At 39.3% G+C, this 24,970-nt stretch overlaps 1 protein-coding gene across 2 annotated transcripts in view; it reads left to right on the top strand.

Moving 5' to 3' along the window:
* aopep (aminopeptidase O (putative)) overlaps positions 1 to 24,970 on the top strand; it is a 114,146-nt gene that overhangs the window by 7,666 nt on the left and 81,510 nt on the right. For both annotated transcript variants that reach the window (XM_056237558.1, XM_056237559.1), the window contains exons 5-9: positions 8,881 to 9,070; positions 9,919 to 10,025; positions 19,336 to 19,438; positions 19,525 to 19,632; positions 21,528 to 21,571. In XM_056237558.1, coding sequence (XP_056093533.1) covers positions 8,881 to 9,070; positions 9,919 to 10,025; positions 19,336 to 19,438; positions 19,525 to 19,632; positions 21,528 to 21,571 — 552 coding nt within the window. The remainder of the gene's footprint in view (positions 1 to 8,880; positions 9,071 to 9,918; positions 10,026 to 19,335; positions 19,439 to 19,524; positions 19,633 to 21,527; positions 21,572 to 24,970) is intronic.

Genomic DNA, 24,970 nt, shown 5'->3' with positions numbered 1-24,970 from the left:
GGGGCCAGGAGAGGGGCACTTTGAGATGCCGATCCCCCAGGATGTGGGAGAGGATGTGTTGATTATTTCCAGCAACAAAAGCCATTCGCTCCTGGAACCACTTCAGAGACAGGAGCTGTTTAATCTGAAAATTGGGAAGTATGTGGGCCCAAATCCTTGGGGGCAAGCCAATATCTGCTTTTATATCATGCTTGTTCATTTGCAGCTGGGGCTTTGGACATACAAGTGGTGCTGCTGGTGGTTCTCTGGAGGGAAGGAAGTAAAGATTAAGAAGTCAAGAAAGGCCAGGCCTGATAGTGTGCGCTGTGCTTCCTCCCAAATACCCGAATGACTGCTGTCCCAGTGCAGAAAAAAACAGCAATCCCACCGGGACGTTATTCTTGGCTCGATTCCTCTGAGTCTGATTCGTGAAGCCCTAGAATCTGATGACAGGCTTTTTGAAGCTTGAGGAAATATTACTGCGAGGAACATCATCACACTTCCATCCTGTGTATGGTTGACCGATCACGTAGGGAAGTTTCTGTGCTGTTGCGGCTACGAGGTGATGACGTAAACACAAGATGCTCGTATCTTCAGATCTTCAGAGGAAGGGCACAGCACTTTCCTCAACTTTGAAGGCGCTCACTTTCTGTCCCTTAACACCTCTTTTACGCCACAGCAGGGCATAGTTGGAATACTTCATATGCCAGATGTGCAAATATGGGCATCGGCTGCTTTTCTGCGAGACTGAGGTCTTCTGCAGCTTAGAGAAATCTTATTTCGTTGTGTTTTCCCACGCTATGTCAATGATGTAAGGTGTTTAGTGACAGTAGGTGGGTAATAGCTTTATTTACTAATGTCTTTTATGTAGAATCCAAAGCTGTATTGTTGCAGCTGGCAATTAAGTCATCATTGGATTGTTGCTGTATGTTAAGACAAGCACACCACCACCATCAGTAGTGCTTTTGGAAGATATTCAGATATGTCTACATAAATAATTTGTAGAGAGACAGGTTAAAGGAATTCTGGAATGTTCCTGCTAAATATTATGCATCCAGACGTTCTCATGAGTAATTGCCAACCCACTTGAAGTGCATTTTGTGTACTTTTACACTGTATAAATAGCTCATCTCGGTCAATTACTTGGCAATTACTCTGCTGCTGAGACTAGCATTTGACCTTATATAGCCTGTTAGATCTGTCTGAACTCTGAGGCGGTTTGGACTGGCACCCGAGGAGAGAGAGTGTGTGTGTGTGTGGGTGTGGGTGTGGATGTGGGTGTGCGTGGGGGTGGGGGAGGTTATATGCAGAATCATGCCTTAAAAATCTCAGTAGCTCTTCACAGCTTAAAGGAATATTCCGGGTTCAATACAACTTAAGCTCAATTTACAGGGCAGATGGCTGTTACAAAGTTGAATACCACAAATTAAATTCAACCTGCATTTCAACTTTTTGGAGGCACTCACAATGGAAGTGAATGGGGCCAATCCATAAACATTAAAATACTCACTGTCTTAGGATAGCCACAAGACAATAATAATATGTGTGTTTACATGAATTTATGTGTTATATCCAATTTTATAATTTTGTTGCCATGATGTAAATCCTACAAACCTAGAAATTATGATTTCAACGGCTTTACGGCTCAAATAATTTACAAGCTTTAACAGAAGAATAGAAGTGCTTTAACTATTATTAGCTACAGTATACATTTCTTCTTTCTTGCTACATGCTCTTACATTTTAAGTGCCTCATATTAACCTCTATTTTCATCTTCTTTCTTTTTTTTAAAGAGAATGATGGACACATTAAAAAATTTGTAATGGTAAAAAACATTATGCCACAAATGCTGTTCTTTGAGCTTGTATTGAACCTGAAGTATTCCTAGAAAAGTCAAAATTATCACACATCTGTCATTCTACTAATCTACTGTATATAAGTGAATTATGTGCTCCATCTGGATTTGAGCAGTTTTGGGGGCAAAAATGCTTTTCATGTTGACTATTTGTTGGAGGAAATAGCAGGTGGTATGTTCTGCCCAGAGAGGTAGAGACCTTCAGCCTGGGGGCAACCTACTCTTCATATTTCACCACCTGAACAGGTAGTCAGCAATTGCATAGAAGGAATAAAGAAGTTTGTTTCCCAGAGGTGCTGTGTTTGCTGTTCACGAGCTGCGCTCGCACACGCTTTTCGCTACATATAGTACGCAGGGTAGGACAATGTGATTTAGGACTTTGAAGTGATTTTGGTATTCAGCGGAGTTATGATTATGTAAACTCTCCAAAGATTAACAATATAAAATTTTTACCAGTTTTAGAAACATGCACCACCCACATGCGGCAAATTTGGGATTCGAAAATGTTTAAGGGCGAATTAATCATCCTTCATACGTTCTGACTCACCAGAGTATGTTAGATTACAACTGCATGAAATAAATGATTGGATTTTGAAGTTCTGAATAACACAGGCATTATGTGGACCAAGGGTAATGAAAAAGTAAAAACATTATTTAAATGTAGGCTCACATTTTAATATCGGCAAGTTTGTGGCTGCATGAAATGCTCTTATTATAATCAGGCTGCCTCTGCCTTTGGTTGTCGAAATTGGTCAAATATTATATGTTTTTTCTACTGAGAGGCAAGGTCTGATTAGATATTCTGATTGGGCCATACATGAATGTCCCAAACAATGAAGTAGTGCCACTTTTCAGCATTACTTTGGTTTGTAATTGGAGAGTCTGGCTCAGTTTTGAGGGTGTTTTAGGTGTTTTAGGTTTTTTAGTGGCTACAGGTAGCACTTAACTCATTGTAATATCTATCTAGTACCAAACTCATTTCTTTGCTGACATGCCCTTCTTTTAACCTTAAAATGACCATATGGGGAAAGGAAAGTGGAGTCCCATGGGTGCGGAGCGTAATGTGGACGACGGATGTGAAGCTTTTGGAATGTGCTGGAATAGCCAAGGAGCTCGGAAGGCTGAGATAACACCACTTAAATAGCCTTTTCTCTCGCTCTTTCTTTTCGCTCCCTCTCTCTCGCTTTACTTTCTTGTTTCACTCCTCTCTGATTGCTGAGTAACCTAAGAAGTGTGTGACAGAGAGCATCTTTCAGACCAGGGGGACTTTGGCACGAAAGATGGCTGTTAATCAAATTGTCAGGGATGAGATGTTTTTCTCTGCCGAGAGTCCACAGAGAGGGTTTTCTGTCCCTCCTTTGGCTGTGTGTGCAAAAAAGCCACCACAAGCAAAAGAATTCAGAGCATGCCTGCACCTGGTGGACAGGGAAGCATGTTTAAAAGGCAGACAGATTTCTAGATTTTTGACTTTATTAGGCTGTTTTGAAATCATTAGGTACTTTTTCACTTTCCTGATCTCCCTGCCTGGATCCATGTGTGCCGTAAATCCCCTCTTCTTTCTTTAAATGTAAATAAGCAGCATCCGATTTAGAAAGCAGGTTGTTATTAGTACTACATTCCTGCGTTGTTATCAGCGGCCCTTGCTTCCTTGCTTTTTCCGTCTCATACTTAACCCCTTTTTGGAAAGCCAGCCTGAGTCATACCCCTTTTTTTCCCGCCCGTCTTCATTGACAGGTTGATTCCAAAAAACTGTCTTCTTTGGTGTGGATGGAGCCTCTCGCTCCAGTTTCAGACCAGACTCATATTCTCCACTGTAAATAGAGAGCTATATAAGAAAACAAATGGATATTGCTGTGTGGGACAGAACGTGCGTCTAAATGAATCAAATCTGTATGGCACGGAGAGAGTTTATTTGGCCCTGGGGCTGATTTAAGGCAGTAGGAGTGGCATTAGAGGCTGGTAAACTAGAGCAAAGTGTGAGGTGGGGAGCCATTACCCAGCATCCCTGGAGGAGCATCTACCACACGAAAATCCAGAATGGATGAGGCCATTCAAAGACTGGGCAGATGTCCCTGCTATGTGTATACTGAATCACTTGATGACACCGTAATAGCGCCTGCCATTGCGTTTAATCTGATTCTCCGAGCCAAGAAAGCTGCTTTTCTTCCCCCAGACCTCCGACCAGACACAAATATAACAAATCCAAGCACAAAGAATCTTTAGAAGTCTGTTGCACACTAGGAGAGGGTGTTATTGCTAGATTCAAGCTAATCATCCTACCAGTGGAGTCGGGATAAAAGCTGGAGAGAGATTTGCAAAAGCACTTATAAACAAGAACACGAAATTGACACTGTGGTTAACCAGCTAAAGTCCCAATAAACTTAATTTTATGTAGACTGTTGTCACTGAAATAAATATATTTTAGTGTGTTCTCAAATGTGTACAATGAAATATTACATTAAATAATACAAATACACTATATGTATTTAATCTTACTTTATGTACAAGTGTTTTTGCTGTTGACCTTTGGTGATTAAGTCAAAAACAACTTTACTTAATTTTTTTTTATTTTGTGTTGAACATGTATACTGTGCTTCTGATAACCGAATGGCAGAGCAGTTGAAAGGTGCGAGTTTGCTTTGCTTTGGTGGGAATGTTCAACCCGAAAAACAATTGCTTTGCTCTTTGTGTGAATACACCATTCATTGAAGATTTGTTTAGCTTTTTCACATCATGTTTTTTGTGGAGGAGTCTAAATAATTACTGATAAATACTGATGTTATTTTATCAGTATAGTTTTTAATTAATATTTAGAATTTGTTGTATTTTTCTTATTTTATTTATTTATTTTATTCAACGTTTATTTTATTTCAAGTAACAAAATGTTTTTGGTTTTAGTCAACTATAATAACCCTGGTTTGCAGAGTTGTGTAATCTGATGCATTTCTGAGTGAAAGAATATTCAGTGAGAAAAAATTGTTGGTTGAGACTTTTGCCATAATTTTATCCATCAGGAATTGATTGATTGCTGTGTGTGTGTGCGTGTGTGCGTGCATGCCTATGCGTGTGTGGCTGTGTATATGCATTATTCTGACATTTTTGGGTGAAGCAAGTTTTTAAATGAGAACAAAATACAGAGTGGGTGGATCAGAGGAGACTGAAAAATAAGAGGGATTGATGGCATCAGTTGAAAAGGAAAGTTGTTTCAGTGTTGTTGTTATAGTTATATTTTTATGAAAGATTACAAAGACAAATATATTGTATTAAGAAAGTAAACGGGGTCAAGTTTGATTTCATTTAGTCTTTTTTCAGTGCCCTGCATTCCACGCGTGCCAGAATTCTGCATTCTCAACCAATGACTTCACTCATAAGATAGCTTTGAACATTGGAAGGAAGCTCACAAAATGGGGCCTTGCACACTGTAAGCTTCGCATAAACATCTGCTGCTGCTTCTCAGTCCGGATGGCTTTTCTGGCGCTGATGAGCGCCTCCGGCTCGGTTTACGAACGCTCTTCAGCAATCCTCTGTAACGTTAATATGGAGCAATCAAGTTAAAATGGTGCCATGAGGCACTCTGCGATAAACATCGGCAGCGATGCGAGCGTGGGTCTATTTTCCAGATTTCCCACTCATATGGTAGGTAGAACGTCTACATATGGATTGCATTGTTGTTGTGATCTGCTTGCTTCATGGAGCGTACGCCACAAATCCTGAAAGTCTCTGCACTGTAGCGGCCTCTGTGTGTGGGTATTTATTCCCAGGGTTTACATGTTTGACACATGTGATCTGTCCTAAAAAGGTCTGGCATGCAAAAGGATCCCCACAGGGTCTACAGAGAGAATCACACCTCATTTTGCAGCTCCACAACTTAATCTACAGTCTAGACAGGAATACCACCCATTAAAGCCTGAAAGCCAGGAAGAAAAGGGACTGTGGTTGATCAGGTTTGTTCTGCGAGGTTCTTCCAGGGTTTTCCATCTATAATAAGCTCATGCAATCAGACTGAGGAGAGTGGGAAATTAAATAAGAGACAAAGAGAAAGAATAAGTGCAGGCAGCACATTATGGAGCCACTTTGAGGAGACGGGGGGTGAAGATAAATATGGCTTTGAATGTCTGAAATGGCACTAGCTCATACACTTCTCATTGGGAGTTGCTCATTGCCTAGTGGTTAATGATCTGAATTCAGGGGCATAACTACCCATTTGTTGGAGGCTGGTGCCCTTTAGTGCTTTTCTATCACTGTATGATGTAGTTTAAAAGTGGTGTTCTTACCTTTTCAGCTTTTTAGAGTTACAATGTGCAGTTGTTGAGCAATAATCAATAATTGAGCAACAGTCGGTTTTGCTGTCTCAAGTATACATGATATAACAATTCCAAGGTCAATTGTAGTTCAATTAACATGTATTCATACATACAATTTTCACTCAGAAATCACTAGTAAATTTTCTAAATAACTACAAAAATAAATTGAATGTGAAATTGTGAAGGATAAAGACTGACATAATATTTTCTTGTTAAACTTATGCCAATTATCTTTGTTTTATTCAACTTTAGTAGTGTACTGTACTAGATAAGGATGAGCGTCACTTTGGTATCTAGGTCATTTAGTATGATTTTACAAAAACCAGACTGGCATAATTTTTTAGACAAATTATTATTGTTTTTTTTGGTCCTTTTGAAAGCCAATGGGGGTCCAATATTGTTTTGTGTGTTCAGTCATGCAGGTTTGGAATGACATGAGGGTGAGTAAATGATGAAAAACTGAATTTATCTGTGAATTTTGCTTCTCAAGTAGCTTTATCTTGTTATCTTGTATGTTTAAATATTTTTACTGGAAAAAGAAAATGTAATTAGGCAGGGTACCAATAAACAGAATTAGGCTTATTGTAGATGGGCAATGATTTATTCCCACCTAGTTTTCCTCCTCCATAACTCTGACATTCCATGTTGAGAGTATGATGATGATTTTGCCATGTTTGAAATCTGAACCATTACATTCCACTTTCAGTGTTTCCTCTGGTAATTACAGGGCAGGTGGGGATTCTGTTCTCTGATGAAAAGACGTGATTCTTAAATATTTTAGTACAGATATCCTCCAGGAATTTTTGATTTATTGACTTACATGTGTACTTGCTTTTGTGTGGTATCAGTAAAAGAGAACCTGTGTAGTTCAGTTTTGGATGAACTTTTATTTGGATGGTCTGTCTATCTTAGCCTGACTACATCAGACTTCGTACTTCCGCTCAATTTCAGTTCGCTTCTGTACTCAGTCTGAGATAGCGACCTATGTCTCAGTTTTCCTCCGGCCTGAAAACAGCTGGCCAATCAACGAACAGAGGGCGGGCTGAGAGCCGTGACGTAGACGCTAAGCCCTGAGTTTAAGATTGTATTTTAGGTTAGGGAAATCGAAAACGACCGCGGATATGGAGATACGGGATGCAATTCGCTCTGTTGTAGAGAATATTCCCGGCATTTGCAAACTGAAGCCCGAACAAGAAGAGTGTTTGTTAAACATTTTAAATGGAGGTGATGTTAAAGTTGGAGAGAGAGGTGATTGCGTCATGTGATTGGCTTACGGGTAACCAATGATTTTATACTTCAGACAAGCGCCCCCCCCCATCCCCCGCGAGAAAGAAATCAAATCTGTCTATCTGACTATCTGTCTGTATGTCTGTCTGTAAATCCAGTGGTTATTTAATAAGTTGGTGTGTCAACCTTATATCAATCAGGTTAGAGATTTCTATATTGGGAAACTACTTTCCCGTTTTGTGAGAATTATGCATCAGACGGTCAGTGAACAGACACTGGTGCTTCACATCTGAAAAGAAGGTTCTGTGGCTACTAAAGAAATCCCCTTTTCCTGGCATTTGAACAGTGTCCACCTTTTAAAGAACAAGCTTCTGTTGTTCACCACTTCTCTTTAACAGTGTTGGACATTTTCTGTCATCTATATCCAGAAACTGGGCTTTTTTCAAAGTCCCTCAGCTCTACTTTAGAGAACTCTTTGGTCACACTGAATCCCGCTAAAATAACATATCGATGACTTCTGGGAACCATAACAGTGTGAATGAAAGGCACACCTGCCACCTTCAATTCAAGAGTCAAGGCCAACCTTTTTTATTGATTTCCTGCTTGTCGCTGTGGTCATTGTGTAAAGAAAGCAACTCTTTCCAGTCCCAGGCAAGGTGAACGTCTGGCTGAAAAGGTAAAAAGGCATACATAAAACTCTCAGATTATTTTATCAGGTTCATTTTGTGAGGGGAAGAAAAGCGCTTGCGGCTATCTACGACAGTATGTGTCACATTTGAAAACCATTATGTGGCCAAACCAAAGCCTTAGGACACAAAAGAAACGGGTTTGTTTTTCCTGACTCGTAGGAACTTTGTTTGGAACATGGTCTTGATAACAGCCCATTTGCTGTACGAAACACATGGCTATCTTGTTGAAAAGGTCACTCAAGGTAATTTCGGGTGAGGAGGCAAACAATACTATATTTCATTTGGTTTAATGTGCAGTCTGAATCCTGAGGTTGTGTTTTTTCTTACACAATTGAAAGAGCCTTATTTTACAGTTGACATTTTTTCCAGTTTACGCTGTTGTCGTTCAGCACATTTCACAGTGGACCTTTTCCCAGTAACATCTGATGACGGTTATACGTCTTGTAATTTGCTGCTATTAGCAAATGCACCCAGATTGTTTGGTGAAGGGTGCGGCACGGGTGGCTACTCTGAAATCCACTGGCAGCAAACAGGCCTCATTTTGGCTGAGAGCTCCACCTCCTTAACGACAGTATGTCTACGGCAGAGAAAATCCCACACTTTGATGTCCTTTCAGGGTGGCTGAGTTTTATAACATGTTATAACTAGATCAGAGCTGAAGTCAGAGCTCTGAGCTCTCAGCACCCGCAGTAACATTATAACCAATGATTTGTTTGTAGACCAATTACAGTACAACCATGGCGTCTTATCCTAGTCTGTTTTTTTAAGTTTCTTTCCCTTTTAAATGGTAAAATAAATCTTTCTCTTGATTTCTCTTGTTTTTCAGTCCACACATCATGTTCCTGTCTCAAAGCGTGCTAACGGGTGAGAGGAACCTCTGTGGGGCAAGATTGTGCCATGAAATCGCCCATTCCTGGTTCGGGCTGGCCATTGGAGCACGGGATTGGACGGAAGAATGGATCAGCGAGGGTTTTGCCACTTATTTAGAGGATGCGCTCTGGAACCATGTTCAGAAGGTATCACGATAAAGTTGAATCTTTGAACGCTTATGTGCTGCCAATGTGCTGCCCCCCCCCCTTTCACCTCTCAAACAGTAGAGCTCCAAAAAAGAGAAAGAATCTTAAATGCAGCATGCTTACCAAAATTCATTACACACCTATTAGAGCACTTGCTGACTGGTCAGAGTGTAAAATGAGTTTAAAATTAAATGGAATTTTCTGCATTAACTGGAAGACTTCACTTCCTGTAATGACTGAGATAGATAACAATGCGACACAAACTCAAGCTTGTGAAGTGTGATTGTGCGCCGCATCAACACAGTACTTCACTTCATTCAGAATGTATTTATAATCTGTGTTTACCAGTTCTGAATTGAAAACTATTGTTGTGCAAATGGAATGTTTCCAATATGTCTTATGTTTCAACAAGCTGCATTTAAAGCTGAAGTGTGTAATTTTATTGATGTTTTAAATGACTTTCTCTTATCCAGGTTCAAAAGGCAGAGACTGCCATCATCAGTAGGTCATTCATAGATTGATTTCCCTGAAGAGTATAAACTCTGGGACTTTTTGGTGCTATCAAAACATTGTTCATTTTTTTTGGAGCATCCTGAACAGCCCGACAACAGACTTGCTGGCTTAACCAATGCCTAGAGTTAGAGGCGGGCCTATCTGTTTGTCGGACCAATTGCTGATGGGAGAGTATTTGAGGACATCTATTCCCTGAAAACAATAGTTAGTTTTATTTGATGACGCTAGCGGTGCAGAAATGACACACTTCACCTTTAAAATGAAACGTTTGTGTTTAGACTCACTTAATTTGCAGTTGTTTGCTTTGTTTTGTTCACTTTTTTTGTCTTTCCCAGTTGGGTTATAGAGAGGCTGAGGAGCAGAGCCAGTTAAAAGCTCTGCTACGCTGGAGGAGACTGAGCGATGAGTTACAGAACTCTGAAGTAGAGCTGCAGGTCCTCAGGTATGATTGGCCATGCATATACTCTTAATACTCCTCATGCAAGGGCTTATCCATCATCTGCACATACAAAAGGCCATGATAGAACAAGTTAATTTTCAAGATACGATTTGGAACTAACATGTTTCTCAGTTACAAAGTAGGCTTAAAGTAGTTTTTGTAATTAAAATAGTATTTGTAATCAAATAGGGCTAGGCAACAAACTCAAGCTCCTCTGACATTTCTCTTTAAAAATCCTCATTTTAGACTTCCGGGTTTTTCAATACGTCATGCGTCGGGTTAGGGTTCTCTCTTCGGCTGGAAATCAACTCATGTACGGAATGGATATTTTTTTTCTTACAAAAATGCTTCGCTTCAGAAGGCGTTTATTAACCCCTTGGATTACTTTAATGATGGATGGGTGTGTTTTTTTGGCCTTCCAAATCTTCAAAATCGATTTTTTTTTAAAATAAAATAACTGTATTTTGGCTGTGTTTGGCTGAAAAAGGAAAGGCATATACACCTAGGATGACTTGAGGGTAAGTAAATTATGGGATAATTTTCACTTTTGGGTGAATTAACCCTTTAAGTCTTATGTAATATCTGGAATCTTATTCCCACATTTTGCATTTACTGACATAATTTGTCATAATTTGAGAGATATTTTGACTGATGAAACATGAAGACAATGAACATATGATTGAGACAATATATGGTTTATCTGTGTTCTAGATATCTCTAGTATTTTCAAAAAAATAAAGTATGCAATGCAATAAAGTATGTTAATAATGAGATGCTAATCGACAGAATTTATCACTGTATACAATATTATAAAATAATATAATTTCTGTCTCATTCTGTGATATGAAGCCACGTCAGATCACAAAAGGAAGTTATTTCAAACACTCGACTGACGTTATGAAGTGAATTTGGAGTAAAACATCATTAATTTTTATTTTATTTTTAAATAAATTGTTGAATGACATGTTTGTAAATGCTTCTCATTCCAAGTTTGGAAAGATTTACTCAATCAAATTTCCAGGTAAGCTCAAAATGTTAACGAGAGCTTAAAAAAGATATGACATTTCAACTGTAGAGAATAATTTCGAGCATGCCATTGCATGAGTATTATTTGATATGAGATGTAATGTAATGTTCTGAAGAGCACAGTATCACAAGGTTTTATGTAGGTTTGTGGAAGGAGTAGATTACCTTGGCTTAACTTTCAAGAATGAGAAACTGCAAGTGTGTGTGTGAGAGAGAGCGATAGAGCTTGTCAGGAATTCAGCTGTCACAATACCAGCAGGTTTTGAGGATCCACCTGACAGCATGTGTTTGGCCCTTCCTTCGCTTTGAGGGGCCCACACCCTCTATAATCTCAGGGATAAAATGTTCAGACAGTCTGGAAGAATGCCCGTCTTGTGAATAAAACATAGAAATGTCATGTAAACTATTCGGTAAGTAATACTATGACAATGAAAACATGTCATTCAAATCTAGGGCATTTTCAAGGATCAAACAGTAGAGCATAGCACTTGCAAGGTCACGGTTTCAATTCTCAGGAAATACAAGAACTGATCAAATGTATACCTTGATTACAGTGTAAATCACTTTGGATAAAAGTTTCTGCCAAGTACATAAATGTAAATGTAAGGCCATAAACTTTCAGCAAGTATGTGTATGCAACCGCGAATGCTTGGACAGTGGGTGTACTTGCATTCAATTATTAGCCTTCATGCCACACAAGGTCAGCTTTACACGTAGTTGCATTGCAAAATGTGGCAGAACGCAATTCATAACCGTAAGCAAGTATGTGCGCTGTCCAATCGCTTCTTGTTGCGTTTCAGTACTTGTGTGAAGTAGGCGTCTGTTCACACCAACAAAAATATTTTAATGTCTGTTAAAAAAAGCATTAAAAGCATTAAAATGTTCTTTTTCTCATTATCACTTGTCTGTTCAAAATGTCTGTCCAATCACTGGCATGTTTCAGCTGCGTTTCAGTACTTGTTTGAAGTACGTTTCTGCTATAAACGTCTGTTCACAATAAAGAAAATGTGTGGCATGCGATTTGTCTGTTCAGACCAATGTGGAAAAAACGCCAGATGGGCTGAATGAAAATGCAAATTCACTCTCTGACAGTAGGTGGCGCTTATGGGAAAGTTTAAATACATACAGAACTTTCAGCTAAACAACGTTATTTACATATATTCACTATAGTGTTTATCAAACAATGCCAAATATAAGAGTACAATAGAGCCAGTTCTGGATTCTTCATTATTTGTTTAGGTGTGAACAGGCCTTGTTAATAAGAACCCATTATACTTTTTAAATTTAAAACTTTCTTTAGTATGTAATGTTGAGCATGAAAAAGCTCTGCAAAGATACAAAGGACAAAGTTTACTCCAAAGAGTTATTCTCTATATCAGTAAGCGCTGTTTCTGAACTCCCTGAAACGCCTCTATTGTAGTCTTGAGTTTTCTTCAGGGAACGTATATTTCACAATATCCCTCATTTAAATAATTCATACCCAAGGCAATACGCAAAAAAAAAAAAAGAAGAAAAGGGATGAGGCAAAGTTGAGTTGCATTAGTATTGTGTTGGAAACTTGCGGTTATGGTGAAGGAGTTGCAATTTGAAACATGCTCAAAATGGTTGACCAATCAACACACTGGTCCAGCCGACCAATCAGAGCACATTGTGCTTTTCGGAAGGAGGGGCTTCATTGAGACTGGAACTATACAGAGTGTTACTGACAGACTGGGTAGAGAGGTGCTGCAACAATGTAAAATATGTGCAAAATAATGTGTTCAAGCATGAAAATCTATTTCAATAACCCCAAAAAACTAAATCAAGACTTTGTAAAAGGAATATTATGGCCTCTTAAATTGTTGCTCTCCTTACATAGATTACCAGAAACTAATTGCGGTTTCCTCTGCGGTTTCTTAGACTACAAACTGTGCTTGCGTTCAACCATTTTTTTTACCATATTTTACAACTAAATCTTATTTCACCATGATTGTAGGTGTACTGGCACAAAACATTTCCTCAACTGCAAAAAAGAGTGGACATAGGGGAGACACCAGTCATTCTCATTTTGACACTCGAGAATATCTGTTTATTTGCTGGTCCATCTATGCATCCGTCTGGAAAGGAAGGCTGCCCATTGTGTTTGATAAATACCTGTCACCCTTTTCATTGGACAGCTGTGGGCACTTCCACAAACACATGTAAAAGCCTGTGTGACTAGGAGGAATAATACATGCCTTTTAAAGGAGCTCACCCTTATCACTCCCTCCCATACAGTGAGAGAGAGAGAGAGAGAGAGAGAGAGAGAGAGAGAGAGAGAGAGAGAGAGAGAGAGAGAGAGAGAGAGAGAGAGAAAGGAGGGAGACATTGCTCTTTATTTTTGGAGGGGAACCAAATGTAAGCATCAATAATGTACAAGCACAAATGAGTGTCCCAAATACAGCTAGAAGGTAGCTGAAGCCATTTTGACTCCTTCAGATCCTCTTCAGGATCCAGTTACAGGTCTAAAGCGGCAGGTTGACATGAACTCACAGATCGTTGTTGTTTTATGTAAATGAGTAGCTTGTTAATAATAATTGTAATTTTCATTCTTATTAATTGATAATGTATTTAATGAGTTATTTTGACTTGCAGACAATACAAATGGATAAATTATATTATTATTAATTAAATTATTATATGTGTTACATTCATCATTTTGAGTGGTGGATAATAGCACAGGTGAAATCCTGTTCATTGCAGGAGGGACCTGAGGGACCAGAATATCATAAAGACATGGAAGATGCAACCAGAACACTCATCATAGTGGCTAGTTTTGCACAGGCAATCCCCACTGTTATTTTCTTCAGGAAATGTAAAGATCTAGTTCTTTTACAGTTTTTCTGAATAAGCTCTCCTGGTTAAAAGTATTAGTGAAAAACAGTTTTTTCCATCTCCATAGGCTAGATCTCCATATATGGGAAAGCATCTGTCCCTCTTAGCAGATCTTGCTTTACTTTCTCTGTGGAATTTTACAGCGTAGACCTGCACTGTGTGCTCACGCTCACAGAGATAAGGCATTAGAGCGTGATCAATCATACTGCAGTTTATCAGGATCAAATCTGTGACACAAAGAAACAAACAAAAGCAGGTTATGATGGCTGCACGCATATAGCTACACGCCCATTTGTCTGCAAGAAAAAAGTACGAATAAATGCTGTTGTCTGTGTTAGCGGCGCCTGAGTATCGACCAAATCTTTACAAGAGCCTTTTATTGGCAAGGCCAGTTAATCTCCTGAAAAAGATCAATAGTTTTTAACCGAGGTCGTCATTAAATGCAGAGATGGCCAACACTCAAAGCTTTGTTTGTCGCTTGCAATCTACAGTACTATTGGCCATATGGAAGGAAACACTCGGTCTGAGTTGTGAGAATGCAGCCTGTCTGATGCTTTTAAATGTCAGTGAGTGTCCTGAAGATCTTTAAATATCTAATATCTAAATTAGGTAGTTCCTGTTAGGATTAATTGGTTCTCAGATTTGATTGGATTGTCTGTGTTTGCATGCTCCAGACAGACTGTCTGTGCATTAGTGGTTGGGATTTAGTGTAACTGTCCTTACGAGCAAGTCATTGAATCATTCATTCAACCGAATTGTTCAAAACATTGATTCATTCATGCTGATCGCATACTCTCTTTAAATTAATACTTACTTTGCTGCTGCTAAAAAGTGTGTTCTATATAGTATGAATGAGTGTAACCTAGACATACAACATTCATCATGTTGTCAATGACATGTGACCTACAATTGAGCTGCATAACTTCACTGCTATTTACATCCCTTATCCTGTGGTCATCCGGGTGCTTTTCACCTATAATGTTATTTGAATTTGGTCATACTTCTGTTTTCGCATACTGTTTTTTAGGGAAGTAGGCATATCGGATGTAGCTACGTTTTTACGAGGAAGTCATTGCTTCTTGCTCAAATGATATTGCTTAATATATATTCAATTCAATGCATCTTTATTGTAAAAAAAAAAAAGCACCTGTCTTGTGACTTGATTCATTCAGTAATCTTAATGTGCACTTATGTAACAACCATAAAACGCAGCATTACTGTCATCTATTGTGCTATAGAGAGAAAAGCTATCCGGGACGTAATGGTTTCATAAATGCAATTGTTTATACACTTAGTAAACTGTTAAGAGGTCTTAATGTATGCTGATGTAAGTATATTCCTATCCAGAGTGCTGTAGATGCAGCACTTTCCATTAAAGAGATCACCAGTAGCGGCCTTTGCTATGTTTCACCCGTTCACTTGAAACGGGCCTCACAACACAAGGCTTGTGCTTTAAAAAGAGCCCCACCCCCATCACGATTCGCACACACCGTGGTTGGAAATTATCGGGACCTGGTGCAAAGATGTCAAGATATATAGGGCAAAAAATGTTGCTGTATGAGTTCTTGTTTTTAATATTTATAATAGCCTATATTTATACATTTATAATTCAGGATATAGAGTGCTGTTTTCCGGAACATCGGCACTATTGCAAATTTGAAGCTTATTGATTTTATACAACAATGAAGAGCTAAAAATATATATTATATGGCATCTGAAAGTTGTGTAAATGTACGTTTATTACCAGCTTTTTCCACTTTCGATGTTATTTCTAGCGAGAAATTGCTATTGTAGCAATTAAATATTTGCTACTAAAGCTTGCTCTATTTTGTTGTAGATCATTAAACCGTTATGCTGCCTCAGAAGTCTGTCCGAAATAATTTTCATGATATACCTCCATGCGCAAACACTGCCTGCAAAATCATTGCCTGATAGGGCAGCGAGGCAACAAGCTTTTGGACGCAGTCACTTGCTTTGTCCCTGAATGAATCAGCCGTTTTGAACAGATTGTTTGACTGAACGATTGAATGCTCACTCGTTAAGACAACGATTTGAGGATGGGAAGTTCGGTCTGGACTGGATCCGTTGTGAAGCAAAGAATGGCTGCCGCTGGAGAATTGAGATGTGTAGATTCAGCCATCTGTTATAGAAGATCTATACCGCGCATTCATTTTAAAAGAGGAACAGAGAACCGCGATCAAGGCATTTGATGATCGGAAATATGTTTTTGCCGTCCTTCCTACGGGATTCGGTCTATCCAATTGAGTGCAGAGGCACTTTTTTTCCTGGTTCGGTTGAAACACGTCCCATAATCACAGCCCAATGGAGTAGTATCAGACTCACATTCTGACTAGAATCTGAGTATGACGACGTCAGGCTACCATGCCACAAGAAAGACTATCATATCCGCACTTGCCCAGATGTCAATTGAACACGACTTTATGAGATCGCTGGATAAACTTGTCAGAGCTTTTGCAGCACTCCATCACCAGAAAGTTCTTAACATCAAAATCGGATGCAAGTGTAAAATATTTTCTCTTGATGTAGCCTATTCCTATGTTCATATTGTATTACTTATTCCCAGGGGTGTAGTACCAAATTTTGGGCCCTGGGTACAAACCATCTTGCTGGGCCCCCCGCGACGAACTTTTGACTTGAGCTCGGCGACTTCTCCAATGGGGGTTTGTTGTAGAGACGGAGACGGACTCTCCAACGTGGGGGGGGGGGGGGGGGGGGGGGTTGTTGTAGAGACGGAGACGGACTTTTGACTTGAGCGCGGCGACTTCTCCAACGGGGGGGGTGGGGGGGGGGGGTGGGGGGGGGTATGGGTATGAGCGGACTTTTGACTTGAGCTCGGCGACTTCTAAGGGCCCCCCCCCCTGCCTCGGGCCCTGGGTACTCGGTACCCCTTTTCCCCCCGCTACCACGCCCCTGCTTATTCCTATTAAATCACTTATCTAATCCCTGTTCTCTCATTTTTATTTCTTTGTTCTCGAGCCTATCATTATCTCTAACGTAATGGTTAGAGAGTCAGACTGGTAACCCGAAGGTTGCGGGTTCGATTCTCAATGCGGCCAGGAAATGACTGAGGTGACCTTGAGCAAAACAGTTAACCCCCAATCGATCCCCAGGAGCCACAAAAACCCCCAAAACATTTTTGCTGTTTGCAGTGTGTTCACTACTCACTACTCCTAATGTGTGTTCACTAACTTGGACAAATTCCGAATATAAGTTTCCATACTTGGCCTTCACATGTCACTTTCACTTAATGCGTGGATAGCGGTAGATAGAGTTTATCTAGTTTACACTAGTTTATAGACTATTAAGAGTGAAATATGAGTTAACATTGTTAAATATAGAGATGTTCCAATACCCTTTTTCCCTTCCCTTCCCGATACCGATTCCGATACCTGGATTCAGGGTATCGGCTGATACCGAGTACTGATCCGAAATCTGGGTGTGTATCTATACAGCTGCAATTCATACTAGCCCTGTATGAATTGATATAATTATTTTATGGTGTGCTTCAGACTTATCCCTTAATAAAACATGAACAAATACATACAGTGACCTAGAGCATTTTTATTATCTGACATACATTTCACAGCAATATATTATATATATATTTTTTAAAGGGACTATGTGTAGGTTTTTACTTAAAAAACATCTTTAAGATAGTCTTCATTTGTACATTTATGAGCCAACCATAATGTAATAGAAAGAATGACACCTTGACTGTCCACCACGGTTGCCTCTATCAGCCTGTAGGCTCAATAGGCTCTATGCACGATCGCTTCCGTGTTTTGTCTCAGCCCGCCCAGTTACATCAGGTGCTGCGTCAAAAGCCGTTTTTGCATTAGGTGGAGATAATGGCAAATTACACTCGCTGTTTACAAGAACTTCCAGCGGTTAACGTGAATGATGTTAACAATATTGTGAGGCAGTTAGCTGTCACACATAAGAGTAAGAAAGAGAAGGGCATTAAATTATATATTTCGAGCTACATCGACAACTTTGAGGGTGAGTAATCTCTCATAACATGCGAAATCCGACTAGCGAATCAGTTTCTAAAATCGTTGTCTCATTTCTGAGAAAATTAATTTTATTAAAGTTTGGCCTCTAGCACACTTCGCTATAGAACGCGCTATGCGGAGGTAAAGACACTGGCTGAGATTCTACCGGAAATACGTCAGCAGCGTTCGTGCATAGAGCCTATTGTGTGTGGAGGAGTCGGGTCCGAATTGGCGTGAAAATTCACAAAATATGTCGTCATGCGCGCTCTCGTCTACTTGGGCTTGCATCCGTACGGCAGCCATTAGTAAGCAGCGGCAATCGCTAGCAGTAGTGTTTCAAATGGACTCTGCGGACGGAAAGAAGCGACCAGCCTCCAGCACAATCCAGATACCCACGGAAACTCCTCGTAAGTAAAAAAAAAAAAAAGCCCTATCTAGTGTGGCCAACGAGCGTGCGAGCGTGCGCACCGAGAACGAGCATGAGACTGCCTGCAGTTTCTCTAACGGCCACTGGTTTCAGCAACGGTAAGAAATTTCAGAACTTCCGCAATGCTCCTTTAAGTGAAAAAGAACTTAAAATCCAGCCACACATCTAATACTTTAAACTGAAAAAGGTATTTTAGATTTACAATATCACTGTATAAAAAAGTGCAACAAATAAATCTAGGAATCTAAAAAATGATATATGAATAATATAAGAAAATAACCTCTTTATAACTTAAAGTCCAGAAACATTTTTAATTAAATTTAAAACTCAATAATTTTGTCGGTTATATTTATCGCTCGTTGGCTGCCTTTTGAAAACTTTTCTCTTCGTTTGAATGAAGCTTCCAGAGATTGTTGATTCTGGCGCGGGCCGCGCGGCTCATCCTTATCTGCCCTTGCCATTGTGTTCTGCGGGGTGACGCGTCTTCAAATGCTTTATTAAGTGTTGAAGCTGCTAATCTTGTGCCACCCCTCGAAATAGCAGTATGGCATATGAGACATGTCGCCGTTTTACTGGCTGGTTGGTCCAGTCTTAAATACTGCCAAACAGCGGACATACTGCTAGCGTGCGCTTTCTTCTTCGCCGCTCTAAACAGTGTGGTTGCTTGTGGCAACAGCACAACTTCCTGTGTTGCCACAAGCAACCACTGTTTAGAGCAGCGAAGAAGAATTGATCTCCGATTTGCAGCGTTAAGCAAAGCTAGCGTGCATAACTAGTTATTGTTTAAGAAAAGGGTATCGGATCGGTACATGGGTAGAAGTACTCGCCGATACCGATGCCAGAATTTGTATTGGTATCGGCGGCATTTCCGGCGGGGGGTTTGGAGCCTCCAACTGCTTCTTTGAAATGGGCCCCCGAAATGCAAATGCCGCCTCTGCAGACCACAGTCTGATTCATGTGGTGTTTGTGTGTTTGCATATGTATTTGTTCACAGGCCCAATAAAGAGAACACAGGGGAAGTGAGCGAGTCTGGTGCGTCACTAGTGAAACATGCCCTCAACCCAGAAAAACCCTTCATGCAGGTGCACTATCTGAAGGTACATCTGATAGCTCAAATTGCAGACTTCTCTGGGACATCCTCTGGGTTGTGTAGAGTTGCTCTCTCTCTCTCTTTCTTTCTCAGGGATACTTCCTCTTGAAGTTTCTGGCTGATCAGATTGGCGAAGAGAAGTTCCTGCACTTCTTCAAAGTGTTTGTGGGAAAATTTCACGGGCAGCTCATTCTGTCTCAGGTGAGTGTGTCCTGCACAGGAGCTGTGTATTCATTTTTAGCCTGAAAGCAAATGTAGCTTTTGACCTCACAATCATTCCATCAGCTTGTATCAGAGAAAGTATGCACTAGTTCCCCTAAAGGTGTAATTGTTGACTTGATTTGACGCATAGCTGCATCCAGGGTTCAAAATTAACACTCACAATGCACCAAATGAGATTTAAAATTGCTTCTGGTAAATATAGAAAAGAGTTGATTGCTATTTGGCTAGTTACTTTATTAGGAACTGCAAAATAATAATAATTTCATCTCTAAGCGAATTTGTCAGTGAAATGAAAAATAAAGTTTTTACATTGTCAAAATAGATCCACCTCATGTGAGTGTATTTTTATTCATCCAGTCATATTTAAAAATTGGGATAAAAATACCTGGATGCAAACCTCTGCAATGTACTGGCACAGATTGCATTCTTCTATAAGCTTGTAGTGGACAATTTATCATCGAAAGCTTGGGTAACACTTTATTTTGATGGTCCCTTTTAGACTTAATCTCTATATCTATAATTACTTAATATCTGCTAACACTTTATTGTGATGGTCCCCAACAGACATTCTACTGACTATACTGTAAGTAACTTTGCAACTACGTCAACTTATTCTACTAACCCTAACCCCTTATTATACTAACCCTAACCCTACATCTAACAGTCTACTAATACTCAACTAATACTCTAATGAGAGTTAGTTGACTTGTAGGTGCAATGTTACTTATAGTCAACAGAATGTCTAAGGGGACCATCAAAATAAAGTGGAACTGAAGCTTGTCTATGATGTATAAATGTTTTTTCCCCTCCAGAAAATCATGTGGCAACACTTATGAAGTATTCCTCATATTATAGTATTCCACCATAATGAAAATATGATCACAAATCGTCTACATAATTTTGTGTCAGGTGCTGTTTCATAGAGAGATACAAAGAGCTTACTATTTTCTCAATTTGCTTGCCAGAGTGCAACAGTGGACGTCCACTTTGAAGCACTGTGAATGACAATCGAAATAAAATGATGAATGAATATAAAACTTGATTTAAAGATGTTGAATATGTATATAGAAACAAATATTTGTATATAATATGCATATTTGGCAATGAACATAAAATATATTAAAGGTTTAGTTCACCTAAAAATGAAAATTATCTCATTAATGACTCACCCTCATGTCGTCCCAAGCCCGTAAGACCTCCGTTTATCTTCGGAACACAGTTTAAGATATTTTAGATTTAGTCCGAGAGTTTTCTGTCCCTCCATTGAAAATGTATACACGGTATACTGTCCTTGTCCAGAAAGGAAATAAAGACATCATCAAAGTAGTCCATGTGACATCAGTGGGTTAGTTAGAATGTTTTGAAGCATCGAAAAAACATTTTGGTCCAAAAATATCAAAAACTACGACTTTATTCAGCATTGTATTCTCTTCCGGTTCTGTTGTCGAGCCGCGTTCAGTGACGCTGATGACGTAAGATGAAGATGAACGGAGGTCTTATGGGCTTGGAACGACATGAGGGTGAGTCATTAATGACATAATTTTCATTTTTCACTAACCCTTTAAGTCGTTTGAGAGTGTAGGGAGACTTGATCACAGTAAAATAGGTCTGTCTTTAAAGGTTTGTAAGTTATCGTTAAAAATCAATTCCCCTATGGAAAAAATTAATGGGATTTTTTTTTTTGCTTCCAGAGGTCGACTGTTGCGCTCTATTGGCAGGTGTGACAAAAAGTTCATTTTGGACCTTGGTAGTAGACTAGTGGAGAAATACATTAAGACGTTTCAGTATTTTCAAACACTGTATGCTCTGCTTGAAGCTTTGATATTCACACACTGCTTTTCATTTATACTGTAGTCTGTCTCTGTCTCTTGTAGGATTTCCTGCAGATGCTCCTGGACACATTTCCAGCAATGAGCAGGTATGAAGAAATGGGGTCAACATTGGCTTTCAAAAACACATACTCAATGAACTCCTCAACTGCTCTGCCATTATTATTAGTGTGGGGAACTTTCACTGTAGGTATTTAAACCAGACCCTGCAGGGGTCTTTCTTTCCAGCTCTACCTCAAATGATTTTTCCACTGGTTCTCTTGCCCAAACTCACCCGTTGTATCATCAATATTTATTTTCCTTTTTCACTGTTTCATCATTTTCATGTTGACATAATGTTGTCATTAAAACTGCCCAAAAACGTATTATATAGAAGAAAAATGAGGAGGCTCCTTTTCCCTTCATAATATTGTTATGCTTTGTGGCCAGTGGGAAGTCTAGTTCTGATAGGGTCTTTTTCATGGTGAATGATAGAAGTGTTGAGTCCTATAGCTGCTCCATGCTTCAACTGTGCATATTCACTGCTATGCTAGCAGAAAACACAAAATGCACATCTTTAGTGAGTTATTTATATACCCATTTGTGCCGGATGCTGCGTGCCGAAACATTATATCTACCGCCGGTTACTGCGTTGCGCAACTCTGAACCTCCTGCCGGCTGCTGCGTGGCGCAGCATTTTGTATTCGTCATCCTTTTCATGACGCTTGCAGCATAGAACGCACTGTCATTGGTTCAAATACACATGAGGTGGGTCTTGTTGATTTTTTAAAGACCACGTGACCACCCAAATGTACTGTAGTTCGCTAAAAATCACGTCAATCAATCAGCTACACACGTGCATTTGTTTGGGATTTTTTTTGGAGACGCGAGCGAGAAAATGGCAACGACAGAGGCGTGTGCAAAGGCAAGAATACCGAAGGCAAGACACAGCCCGACAAATTAAGCGTCTGGGACTTACTTTCACTTTGATTTGCGATAGTTTGCGGCGCGTTGGCTTGATGAATAGATGCTCAGCTGCTCATCTGAGGTGATGCGTCGTGTCGCAGTAGCGTCGTCATATCTGACTATGACATGACATATAGCCTATAACACGCTCTCACACGTTTATCTTTTAGCATTTTTGGGAGGAGTAATATTTACTTATGTGGTTTCAACAACCAGATGCATTTACACTTGTCCAGTTTCGTCTGGAATGGGGCCCAGACCTCCTCCTGAAGTGGTTTGAGCGATCGGATTCAAATCCGTCTCGGAGGGCATTTACACCTGGTCTTTTCACGATCGGATAGCTATCCGATCACAGAAAACGCGTGAAGTGGCCAGGTGTAAACAGCCCCACACACACCGCGCGCGCCGAACAGACGCGCGGTCACCAACTCGAAGTGGAACCCTGTCTCCAAAACGGAGATGAAGACATTTGTCGGGCTGTGTCTTGCCTTCGGTATTTTGAAGCTGCCAGCACGCAGGGATTTCTGGAGGCCATGGCAAGGGACCGCTTCGACATGATCTGGAGGTAGTTATTTGTGTTTTGTTTTTATAATGAATAACTAGCATAATAAATTGTAATATAATTATGTGATGATGGTTGATAATGATAATACTAAATACAATAATGTTAATATAAATACAATACTGGCATAATGAATAAATAGCATAATAAATAGTCATATAATTATGGCATAATGAATAAATATAAATACTATAAATATACATAAATAATATAATACATATGAATAAATAAATACAATGATGGCAATAAATGTTATGTTAGAAATTATTTTTATCATATGCATTTTCAGATATCTCCAAGATAACATCGATGCATGAGCCAGAGATGTGAGCCATGGAGCTCAGAGACTGTTCCCAGTTCCACCTCAGGACTTTCCCCACCTCTCTCTCATAACAAGAATCCTTGTTCAGTGTGTTGGCATGTTTAAAATGTTATTTGTTTTATTTTATATAATTGATTTATATTTTTTTTCTTCCCCATATGATTTTGAGAATTTCTAGAAAAATGTGTTGTTATGTTAGTGCTAAGGGAGCATGTCTTAATAAAACCTGTGATTCTTACCTTTAAAATGTATTTTATTTCATGTTTCTAAGTACTACAGAGGCTGAGATATTAAGGTTTTGGTAGACGTTGACAATTCGAAGTATTTTTTTCAGAAAACCCTCAGGAGATAAGGATATTTATCCTAGAATAACATAGGTTTTTATAGGCGTTTTTAGCAGGCGTTTTAGGAGTAAATGGGTTATATAGTAAGTTATGTCTTTGGATACATGTCAGAATATCAGATCTGTACATTAGGCCTTGCTGTGTAAATTGAGCTGTGTTAATATTAGTCAAACAACAATAAATAAATAAATCACTGCTCCTAATTTATTCTTTACTTGTTTGAAGCAGTGTTTATTTTAATAGGCTACTGTATGTGTACAGTAATACCGTTTTTATTTTTAAGTTGTTAAATAATTAATAAATAAAACCATTTTTCTTCAACAAGTAATTCATTTACTATTTAACGGTTTTAAATAAAGCACTTTAAGTAGCATTATGAAATTTAACTAGTATTGGTTTCGACTATGTTGGTGTCATGGCAAATTGTAAAACAATCAGCGCTCTCCCTTTTCTTTACTATCTGCGATCTTCATTTCTTCATCTCTCTTCATTTCTCCTCTTCTGTTTCATCTGTCTCTCTTTCGGTTTCATGTAGTCTCCATTTGCTCATTAAGGCCTAGCCACTGGCTGATGATTGATTAAATTACATTAAACTGGAAGGTAAGGGCGTTCAATATTTGTGTCTGCTGCTCAGAAGTGTAAACATTCATGGCGGCACAACGCTGGAACGGCAGACTGATGTGGTGAAACAATCACAGATGGGCCTCCTTGTGTCAGATCAAAGACAAATCAATGCTTCCATGGCAAACCGTTCCTCCTACACCACCCCCCAGTTAAGGAAGTGCACGGCAGCTTCTGTTAATGTTTGCCTGACTCACTTCAGATATCTGTGCTTTACTTGTCCCCCTTTTTTTTAGTTTCTATTCATTTTCTCAGCAAATTAACATTCCTTGTTTGACTAAAAAATGGACAATGAATCCCTTTTAGACATACAGTACATTTAGAGAGTCACCTGAGCCATATGTACTGTACCTACCAGAATATGGTATGGGCTTGAGGTGAGTGGGCTCATTTCACTCACGCCAGTAAACAACCACCAAAAACACCCTAGCAACCAAACATAAACATAGCAACATGCTGGCAGCCACCCACAAAAACCTTCATGGATGCGACTTTTGCATTGGCAGTGTGTTTATAGTGCTAGTTCAGAATGCTTTTTAAGTTTCCTTCAGAAATTTACCACGATTTTACTATAATTACACTACTATAATATACTATTTAGTATAGTAACTGTATTATTTTTAATCAATATGTTTAGTTTTTATTTCAAATGAGGCAGTGGTAGTTATAGTTATATTGATATTGATCTGAACAC

Source organism: Rhinichthys klamathensis, unplaced genomic scaffold (genome assembly GCF_029890125.1).
Source record: "Rhinichthys klamathensis goyatoka isolate OS25496 unplaced genomic scaffold, OSU_Roscu_1.1 h1tg000487l_1, whole genome shotgun sequence".
NCBI classification, from domain to species: Eukaryota; Metazoa; Chordata; class Actinopteri; order Cypriniformes; family Leuciscidae; genus Rhinichthys; species Rhinichthys klamathensis.
Note: the sequence above shows the minus strand (reverse complement) of the source record. Positions and strands in the feature narration are given on the sequence as shown.